At 66.0% G+C, this 9,859-nt stretch overlaps 1 protein-coding gene across 4 annotated transcripts; it reads right to left on the bottom strand.

The window, feature by feature from the left end:
- Positions 1 to 1,678: 1,678 nt before the first annotated feature.
- On the bottom strand, positions 1,679 to 9,081 carry PLPP2 (phospholipid phosphatase 2). 4 transcript variants are annotated; one of them, XR_016439175.1, is made up of 7 exons: positions 8,347 to 9,081; positions 4,056 to 4,207; positions 3,691 to 3,968; positions 3,431 to 3,488; positions 3,073 to 3,249; positions 2,178 to 2,535; positions 1,679 to 2,004 (listed from the first exon to the last, which is right to left on the bottom strand). XR_016439175.1 is itself a non-coding variant. In XM_090027646.1 (6 exons), exons 2-6 carry the CDS (start codon positions 4,089 to 4,091, stop codon positions 2,398 to 2,400), a joined length of 687 nt encoding a protein of 228 aa, XP_089883772.1. In that variant the 5' UTR covers positions 4,092 to 4,207; positions 8,347 to 9,081; the 3' UTR covers positions 1,679 to 2,397. The 4 variants fall into 4 exon arrangements, 2 of the variants coding, with proteins under 2 accessions (XP_089883772.1, XP_089883773.1); XR_016439174.1 differs by having other exon boundaries at positions 1,679 to 1,972; XM_090027646.1 differs by having other exon boundaries at positions 1,679 to 2,535.
- Positions 9,082 to 9,859: the final 778 nt, after the last annotated feature.

The raw sequence follows: 9,859 nt of genomic DNA, 5'->3' as shown, positions 1-9,859 counted from the left end.
CCCAGCTGCCCACAGCTGGGTGAAAGATGCCTCCCTCCCACCAGCGGTTTCAGGGCGGGATCTCGCCTTGCCCAACAGGGTTTATAGCTGGGTGCCATGGCTGGCTGGGAATGCCGCACCGCCTGCTGATCTCCCGATTAGAGGTGCTGCCAGCCCCCACCCCCACTGCTCTCCCAGCCCCGATGCCTTATCCCACGCATGCCGGGGGGTGGGGGGCGGGCGGGAATCAGTGCAGCTGCACCCTTGGGTCCAGGCCTTGCTGACTCTGAGCTGGAAACCCCCTTGAGTTTCTCAACAGGCCTGACCCAACTGGCTGCCCCTTCCTGGCTGACTGCTCCAACAGCCTCAGCAAGGACTCGGAGGCAGGCTGGTGCAGTGGTTACAGCAGCAGGTGAGAACTCAGCTCCAGCCCATGAGGTTTTTTTTTTTCAGCTTGGCCTCCCCTCCTGTCTGCACCCAAAAGATGATTAACTCCCTTGGCCTTATCAATGCCAGCCCCCTTCCTCCCCCCAGCAGGGTGGGCGACAGCCTGTCCAGCCCCACGTACAGCAGGGTCCCGATCCCAGGGCAGGTCCGTGAATCATCCCGCTCTGATTGATGACTTGTCCCATGCTGGAGCCCTGGTCCTGGTGCCACTGCACGCTCGGTGCTGCGCCTACAAAGACAATCCCTGCTGCACAGACCTTATCACAGGAGCAGCGAGGGTGGGGTGGATGGGGCCCGGGGATTTCCAGGTGCTATCAGCCAATGATAAGGGGCCAGAGAGGCTGCAAGGCGCCTGCCTGCTTCCTTATTAATTGAACTCTGACCGATGACAAACATGGAGGATGGTCCGTTGTCAGGGCAGGCCTGTCCCTGTGGGGGAGGGGACAACAGGAGGGGCAGCAGAGAGAGCAGGGAACACCATACCCTCCCCCTTTGTTATCAAGGGGGCTGTTTCAATGCAGGTTGTATCCCCAACCACCAGCAGCTGGATTCACATCTGGGGCTGCAGCCCTAACCTGGCATTGCCCCAGCCCGGCCACGCTGGCTCCAGCCGTCTGCACTGCAGACTGGCACTAGCTTCACAGGTCAACCCCACCCAGGGCAGGGGCTGTGCTCCTCAGCCCTTCTCTCCCAAGATGAACACCAGCCAGGCAGTACAGCACTACTGCTTCATTTCCTTGACGAGGCAGCAAGACCCTCAAGTGACTTGACCAAGGCCACACAGACAGCCGGTGGCAGAGAAATCAGCCACTGGCCCCTCCTTCTCCTGAACCAAGATGGCAACTGGACCTCCTGCTTGGTAAAGCAACAGGTTCAAGGGTCCCAGTAACACGAAAACAAAGGGACTGGTTGAGATGCATTAGGAGCTAACGACCCTTGGCTCCTCCTGCATGGTTTCTCATCCCATCGAACAGCACGTCCCGTTAACATGGGGTTTCATGCCCCCCCCCCCACAAAGAGAAACCGAGGCGCTGGAGCATCGTCAAGACCGTGGACATGCAGCGTGTAGAAGAACAGGCCTGACGCTGCCATTCTTTACAGATGATCTAATTTAAAAAAAACTTTTTTTTTTTTAAATACCAAAAAAACCCCAAAAATGCATCATTACCAAAATTTATGTTGTTTATAAAGAATCCAGAGGCCGGCTTGTCGAAGGCAAAAAAAAAAAAAAAACAAACACACACACTATATATTATATATATAAATGGTGACATGGTCCATCGCCTGTCCTCCCAGGGGGTTGGGATCAGGCCCAAGTGAGGATGTTCCTTTGACCACAGAAGAGTCCCACCCTCCACCATCTCGGGGTTGGTCGGATCTGCCATGGAGGGGGTCTGGTCCCACCCAGCCCGGTGCAAACAGGTAGACCCCAAGGCAGAGGCAGCCCCTGGGGCTGGGGAGTGAATGGCGCCTGTGCCTCCATCGTCTGCATCAGCTGCTGGCTTCCAAGGGTGTCAGAGGGAGAGGAACGGGGCAGCCGTTGTCCCTGGTCCAGTGGGAGAAGCCAGCGTCACTGCCCTGCCAGGCCACGCCGTGGATATAAAAGCAAGCAGTCCCTTGCCCCTCCAGGCTTCCTCTCAGCTTGCCAAGCAAACCTCCCCTGCCCCGTGCCAGCTCCCTTCCCCCCCGCCCCACTCTGGCCTCTTCCGTGCAGTGGGCTGGAAAGTCACCCTTAGAAGCAAATGACTCACACGCAGGCGCTGGGCCCCTCCGGATCCGCGGGCCAGGAGGGGCTGGGCTCCACACTGGCGCTCCCAGCGCTGGCCCCATGCCCCCTTGCAGAGGGGGGTAGGGGGTCCTGGGAGCCGTGAAGCCAAAGGAGAAGAGAAGATGATGTGGGGAGGGAGCATCCGTGCAGCCCTGCGGGCCTGGAGGGCCGTCAGCTGGGCCCAGTGCGCCGGGGGCCGCGGCTCAGGGCCCCCCCGGGTAGCTGCTGTAGTGATTGCGGTCGGGATCGCTCAGGGTGAGCGGCAGGCTGGGCTTGCGCTCGGGGTCCTCGGTGCACAGTGGTGGGGGGCGCTGCTTGAAGAAGTCTGAGACATAGCGAACCTGGGGGGGAGGGAGGAGGGGACAGAGAGAGTTGGGGTGGGGGTGGACTTAGGGAGAGACTCCAGGCAGGATCAGGTCAGGCAGCCTGTGGGGGGATCCCCATGTCCAGCCGCAATAAAACCGTGGGCCTGAGCATCTCCCACGCCCCAAGCCTGCCTTGTCAAGGTCAAGCTGCAGGTCAGCGGGAAGACTGGGAGCTGAACCCAGGCGTCCTGGCTCCTGCTCCTATGTGGCCATCACCCCCCAGGGCTGCAAGGGGGGAGTGGGAGAGGGGTCCAACATGTTCCAGGACAGCCCAGAGGCTGGCGCAGGAGCCCGACTGCTCCCCTGGGGCTAGCAGCAGACAGATGGATGGAGGAAGGCACGAGCCTGCAGACCCCCGGGCCACCCACCACAAGCTTCAGGGCATTGGGCTCGTTCCTGCCCAACTCCCATAGCTCTCCGACCGGCCCAGCTGCCCGGGTGTTACAGGCACTGCCAGGGGAGGGGGGCAAAACGCTGAAGCTGGGGGGCCAGAGCAGCGAGGCGGGTACGTACGATGAGGACGGCGATGAGCGCGCCCTGCAGCAGCCCCACCAGCACGTCGCTCCAGTGGTGCTTGTAGTCCGACACCCGCGTGTAGCCCACGTAGATGGCGAAGGCGATGAGGAAGAACTGGATCGTGGGGCGCAGGAGCCGGGCCCACTTCCCCATCAGCCGGGCCTGGATGTACAGCTGGGGGGGCGGGAGGAGGCCGGTCAGCACCCCCAGCCAGCCGAGCACTGCATCCCCACCCCGGATCCAGAGGGCTGATTGCAGGGCTCAGCCATGCCGGCGGGTGCAGACAGGCAAAGAAGTCTTGCCCCCCCACCAGCTCTAACCACTGAACCCCACTCCCTCCCCAAGTGTCACTCACCGCCAGGAACATCATGCAGTACATCCCGAAGGAAGAGTGCCCCGAGTAGAAGGACAGCCTGGAAGGAGACAGGGAAGGGGTGAGACAGAAAGAAACGCCCCCATCCCACTTCTGCCACCAGGACCTGCAGGATCAGTCACCAGCCCCAGACAGACCCCCGCCTCCACCTCGAGCCGAGGGGCTGCATCTCCTCACGCCCTGGGGGAGACAGGCCCAATGCAGCCCCCGGCCCCCCTACCACCAGGAGGGCCTGCGGGCACCTGGACTCGGTGATGTTGCGGCTGTCGCCCCGGCACACGCTGTCCAGCTGCACGTAGATGGAGCAGTTCACCTTGGTCCAGTCGGGGTTGCAGACGGCCAGGAAGTTGGGGCGCAGGCGCCCGATCATGTACTTGGCCAGGTCGGTGAGGGACTGGCTGACAGCGCTGCCGAAGAGGAAGGTGCCCACCACCTTGTACAGCGCCGCCAGGTAGTTGTTGAACTCCGACTTGGAGTAGAGGCGCTCTGTGTACACCAGGTAGGCTTCGCCCACCGAGACCTGCGGGGCCACGAGAGGGTCAGCACAAGGAGGGCCTGGAGCCAGGGGATGCAGAAGGAGGGAGCCCCCCAGCCCCACTGTGCTTACAATGACGACAGTGCAGGTGATGGTGACGCCGGCCATGAGCCCGTGGGTGATGGTGTCGGCCTTGTAGGGGTAGCGGATGGAGTCGTCATTGCAGTAGAAGCCGCGCTTGTACGGGGAGTTCACGAGCGTCAGGATGATGAAGGGCAGGGAGGCTGCGGGCAGGGCAGAGGGGCTCAGCGAGGGGCTCCGTGCTCCCCCAGCCATCCCATCCCATCCTATCCTGCCCAAGAGCACTGGATGTGCCAAGCCTCTGCCCTGCCCTGCCCGTGGCACCATCGGAGCAGCTCCACGTGGCCCCAGTGCTAAAGGGCAAGAGGCCTTCAGGCTCTGCGGATATGACTGCAGCCCTGGGATAGGACCCCCGGCTGTTCCAGGTGCCCCCCACCCCAGGCTGGGGTCATGGTCAGGCCAAGCAGGGAGGGTGCCACGCTGCCCCCATCCACAGGCTGCTTCCCCCAGGGGTGCAGAGGGCTGGGAAACATCCCTGCCCCCCTGACCTTGGCCTTCAGGCTGCTGCTGATTAGCAGAGCCCTGCTATCGGGAGGCAGCAGCCGCCCAGGCGCGGGATGCAGATACCGCTCCGCCACCGCCACCCGCGATGCCCTGCACCGGCCGTCCACCCACGCGTGGCCGCGCAGGGACCCGCCCCGGGCCCAGCCCGCGTGCAGGGCCCGCAGGGTCAGGCAAGCCAAGGGAATGGCCTCACGGAGAGGGCACTGGGCTGGGAATCAGGAGAGCGGGGGCTTTCCAACTGCCCAGACAGCGCTGGGCACAGCAGAGGCCTGGGCACAGCCACTTGCCAGGAGCTCCCAGCCACCCAGCGCAAACTCCAGCTCCTAAGCACGACGCAGGCATCGGACACTCTGCTCCCCTCGCCCCGTCCCATCAGACGGGTAAACCGAGGCACGGAGTTGTGCCAGTTGAGGCAGCCATTCCCAGCCCCAAAGGTTTCCCCTCCCCAGTCGCAGCCCCTGGTGCCCATGCTCCCAGGTGACCTTCTGAGCCATTCCCCGCAGCTGCTGGGGAAGTCACTGCCCACCCCCTCCTGCCACCCTGCCTAGGGCCCACAACAGCAGAGAGGCGCCGACGGGCTCCAGCTGCCAGCACTTGGCCAACCCAGTGCCCCAGGACAAAGCCCAGGACGTGCCCTGCTGCTGCATCCGTCTGCGTCCAGGTCTCAGCCGCGGGGGAGCTACACCCATCTCCCCCAGCCTGGCCCCGCTGGCCTCCCCCGGGGCAAGTCGGCTCAGCGGTGCAAGCCCCCTTTGTGAGAGCGGGGCTGGCGGAGACAAGAAGCCGGCGCGCGCCCAGGGGATTTGAAAGCATCGCTGCGGTGGTAGGCAGGCAAGTTCGCTGTTAAGGGTTAACCTGGCGAGAGCTGGGGGAGGAAGGGGGCCAGGTGGCTCCACTGATTGGGATGGGGCTTTTCATACCTGGCCAGGGATCTGTCATGGCTAAGACCCCCTGCCCCCACCGAGCCCTGGCATGCACTGCCCTGCCCCAGCAACGGGTACACAGGACACGCCAGGGCCCTACCCGGTCCACCTTAAGGCAGCCTCCCCTCCCAACTCAGCCCATTGTTTGGAAACTTCTGGGCACACACAGCCACCTTTGTCTTCTCCCTGGGGGAAGGTGTGCAAAGGGGCACCCTTTCCACCCTCCTTCCGGGGCAGATGCCAGCAGCAGGGAGCTCTTTCCACCCTCCTTTGCCTTGGCCCCAGCTGGGGAGAAAAAAAAAACGAAAAGCCCACCCAACCTGGCCCTGCCGGTTCCTGCAACATTCCCATTCTCCCAGCAAAGGGATGTGGGTGGGGGGAAGGAAACAAAAAATATATAGCAACAGGCCTTAACTTCTGCCCGGCTTTGCCACCACTCCCCAGCCCGCACAAAGCTCCCAGGTGCGTTTCAAGTGCACCAGCCTGTCTGACTTTTTCCCTTGCAACACTCCCCGGGTTTTCTGTCCGGCTGCTTGAACCCGCAGAAGACGAAAAAAGAGATGCAGCTGGGGGAGCGCGGCACCGGGACAGCACAGGAACCGGCCACCTGTGGTTACGGGGAGCCCGGACGGATGCAGCCGGGAGAGATCCAAGCTGAAATTAAGACCTGCGCCTTTATTTTAAGGCCGTCTTAATTATGTGCTTCTCGGAGGCTATTTTAGACCCGGCGGCCGTCCTGCTCGCAAAGGGGAAAGAGGGCCGCTTGGGTGGGGCGAGGAGGAAGGGCGAAGCAGGGCTCACCTTCCCGCCTGGGTATTTTTAATCTGCGACAATGGGCCTGGAAATCAGCACGCCCAGGGTGGAGGAAGGGAGCAGGCTCCTGGCCACAGAGCGGCGGGTTATAGCGCGGAGCGGATGTCTGATGGGGTGGGAACCGCAGGCCGGTTCGTTAGGGCATCCGAGGGGACTCGTTATAGGCCCAGGATGCCTCTAATTGCCTGGGCAAAGCCACTCGCCCCCGCATTCATCCGACCATCGGGCGTCTAATTGAAGGGGAGGAGCGGAGCCAGCCGCAGGCCGATGCCCCCCTTCCACGCTCCAGCGCGGTGCTGCTATTCGGGCTGGTTTCCACCCAGGATGCTGGAGCCCCCGAGCCCCCGGCCCCATGGAGAAGCAGAGCTCCTTGGGGGCCCGGGCAAAGCGCGGCGCGAACGGCTCCGGGGTAGGGCGGGACACCCAAAGGTGGCACTGCGGATGCCCACCCATGCTGTTCCCCGTTGCAGGGGACTTCTGACAGATAAAGGGCCACCAAGGGAGATGCCAGGGGGGTGAGTCCCTATTCTGAGCCTTGGCACTTGGATGCCCCCGTGAAGCTCTCCAGAGCCAGCCCGCTGCAGCTGGCACCCCCAGGCGGATATATCCAGGGGCAGGCAAGGGCACAGCAGGGGAGGCGGTTTCACCTGCCGGGGCCCCGATCCCACGCTGCCAGGGCACGCGACAGTGGCGCAGGCATGGCAGGGCTGTGTTGGCCAGTGCCAGCTCGCGGGACTGGCGCCTGCGCAAGGGCCTGCGGCAGGGCCAAAGCCCGCTCCACTTTGCAGGGTTTCGTCCCGGCAGCCTGAGCTCCCGAGCCGGTTCCCCCGGCTGCCCCCACAAAGGAGGGCCCGCGTCCGGTCTTGCTGCAGGGAGCTTTCCCTCCACGTCGGCTTAAAGGGCACAGCTCTCTCCCGGGGCCCCCGCTGCAGCCGCCCCTGCCTGGCGGGGAGCCCGCAGAGAGGGAGGAGTGCTCAGCGTGGGGCACCCAGGGGAGCACCCGATCTCCCACCACCGTCCTGCACAACCTTGGTCAAGTCAGACCCTCTGTGCCTCAGTTTCCCCACACGGTCACATGTGGCAGCCATCACCCTGACGTCTGGGCCTCTCCAGCAAGCCAGCCAGATGCGTGGGGACACCCCCGCCAACAGGATACACACGCACGCCTGCCCCTGCCAGAAGATTACATGCACCCCCCCCAAGAGGACAGACGCACGCACATGTACACACGCACGCCTGCCCCTGCCAGAAGATTACATGCACCCCCCCCCCCAAGAGGACAGACGCACGCACATGTACACACGCACGCCTGCCCCTGCCAGAAGATTACATGCACCCCCCCCAAGAGGACAGACGCACGCACATGTACACACGCACGCCTGCCCCTGCCAGAAGATTACATGCACCCCCCCCCCACGAGGACAGACGCATGGACATGTACACACGCACGCCTGCCCCTGCCAGAAGATTACATGCACCCCCCCCCCACGAGGACAGACGCATGCACATGTACACACGCACGCCTGCCCCTGCCAGAAGATTACATGCACCCCCCCCCCCAAGAGGACAGACGCACGCACATGTACACACGCACGCCTGCCCCTGCCAGAAGATTACATGCACACCCCCCCCAAGAGGACAGACGCACGCACATGTACACACGCACGCCTGCCCCTGCCAGAAGATTACATGCACCCCCCCCCACGAGGACAGACGCATGCACATGTACACACGCACGCCTGCCCCTGCCAGAAGATTACATGCACCCCCCCCCAAGAGGACAGACGCACGCACATGTACACACGCACGCCTGCCCCTGCCAGAAGATTACATGCACACACGCACCCAGCCCCCCGCCAACAGGACAAACACACGCACGCACATGCACACACACACACACACCTGCCCCTGCCAGGACTGCACACACACGCGCACCCTGGCCCTGCCAGCAGGGTAGACACACGCACACGCGCACCCTGGCCCGAGCAGCGCCGCCCGCTCCCGCTCCCGCTCCCCCGCGGGACCGGGCCGCTCTTACCGACCACGACGCAGAGCACGTCCAGCACCACGAAGACCGTCCTGCGCTCCATGCTCCGCCGCCCGGGGCCGGGCTCGGGCTCGGGCTCGGGCTCGGCCGGCAGCGGCGGGACGGACGGGCGGACGCAGCCCGACTGCCGACGAGTTCAAGTGCGGGCCGGGCCGGGCCGGGGCGGAGCCCGCGTCGCGCCGCCCCCCGCGCCCGCCCCCTCCCCGGACGGGGCGGCCCGCGGCGCTGCGGCTCCCGCACGGGCCCTGCTGCGGCCGGGAGCCCCCCCGGGCCAGAGCCGGGCCGCGGGGGGGCGTGCCCGTGCGAGGAGCGGGCGCGGCGGGCCGCGGGGACAGCGCGGGGGCCGCTCCAGCCCACGGGCGCGCTCGTGGCGCGGGGAAAGCGGGACCCGCGCGGGCGGCTGTCGCGGCCCGCGCTCGCTTCGGCCGGGCGACGAGCAGGCCGGGCCCGGAGCGCCGCGGGGCTGGAGCCAGCGGCGGGAAACCCCGAGCGCGCGAAGGCCCGCGCCGCCCGGCCCCGGCCTGCTCGCCTCGCCCGGCCGGGAGCCGCGCGCTGAGGCTTGCTCGGGGGCGGAAGGGGCCGGAGGAGTAGGCGGCAGGCCGCCCGGGCACGAGCGGCCTGTGTCCGTGCTTCGTGACGGGGCAGCCGAGCGGCCCCACAACGCTCCCCGCGCGCGCGGGGACGGAGGGAGAGGCGCGGCGCGGAGCCGCGGGCCCCGGCCCGGGGCAGGTGTGGAAGGCAGCCGGGCCTGAGCGATGCCCTTATATAAGTGGAAGTGACGGAGCAGACAGGTGATTGGCTAGACAAGCTGTCCGTCACCCCCAAACCCGTGCGCCTGACTTCCTGCAGGGCATTGTGGGAAGGAAAGGCGCCGAGAACGCGGCGCGGGGTGGGCGTCCCGCGTGGGCGTGGCTGGGCGGGCTTCGGCGCTCCCGTGGGCCGGTGTCCGCTGCTGCCCCCGGAGGCAGCCGCCCCTGGGCCCTGCCTGCTGCCTCGTGCTGCCCCGGGCAGGTGTTGCCCCGCCCGCGGGTGCTCCCCCCCGCCGCCTTGCGGACGCCGGTGCTCGGGCACGCGGTGCGGCGTGAAGCCAAGTGCCGTCCGCTGCCGGGGCTTGGCTGTGCGAGGGCGGCTCCTCGGCCCAGGGCTCTGCCGCGGGGAGGGACAGCGAGCAGCACGGTTCTCCCCGCGGGATCGGGGCGGGGCAGCTCCGGGCCCCCGTGCCAGATCCCGGGCAGGCGGCGCTCCTCGCCTCTCCCCCCCGCCGGGGGTCGCAGCAAAGCCCCGGCGCTTCCAACGGCTCCGGCTTGTGGCGCCCCGGCCCCGGCGGCACCCCTGCGCCCACGCTGCGCTTGCAGGCGGCTCTCCACCTCCACCTCGTGTGCTGGGCACGCGGCCGCGCCCGCCCGGCGCCCCGCGAGCCGCCCGGCCTCGCCGCCCGCTTGGGCACCGGGGGCAAAGCTCGCGTGTAAGCCGCGGGCAACGCACGCCGCTCGATGGCCGCAGCTCCC

This window comes from Crocodylus siamensis, chromosome 14 (assembly GCF_052110815.1).
Source record: "Crocodylus siamensis isolate JL-2025a chromosome 14, ASM5211081v1, whole genome shotgun sequence".
NCBI lineage: Eukaryota > Metazoa > Chordata > Crocodylia > Crocodylidae > Crocodylus > Crocodylus siamensis.
The sequence above is the reverse complement of the archived record's forward strand: the minus strand, read 5'-3'. Positions and strand labels throughout refer to the sequence as shown.

Excerpts from the sequence above, each read along its gene's own strand:
- PLPP2 (XM_090027647.1), bottom strand. The coding sequence starts at position 8,394 with ATGGAGCGCAGGACGGTCTTCGTGGTGCTGGACGTGCTCTGCGTCGTG. Across the intron at positions 3,250-3,430 it reads ACTGCATGATGTTCCTGGCG|CTGTACATCCAGGCCCGGCT; the intron begins GTGAGTGACACT and ends CCGCCCCCCCAG. Across the intron at positions 2,536-3,072 it reads CGCTCATCGCCGTCCTCATC|GTTCGCTATGTCTCAGACTT; the intron begins GTACGTACCCGC and ends CCTCCCCCCCAG.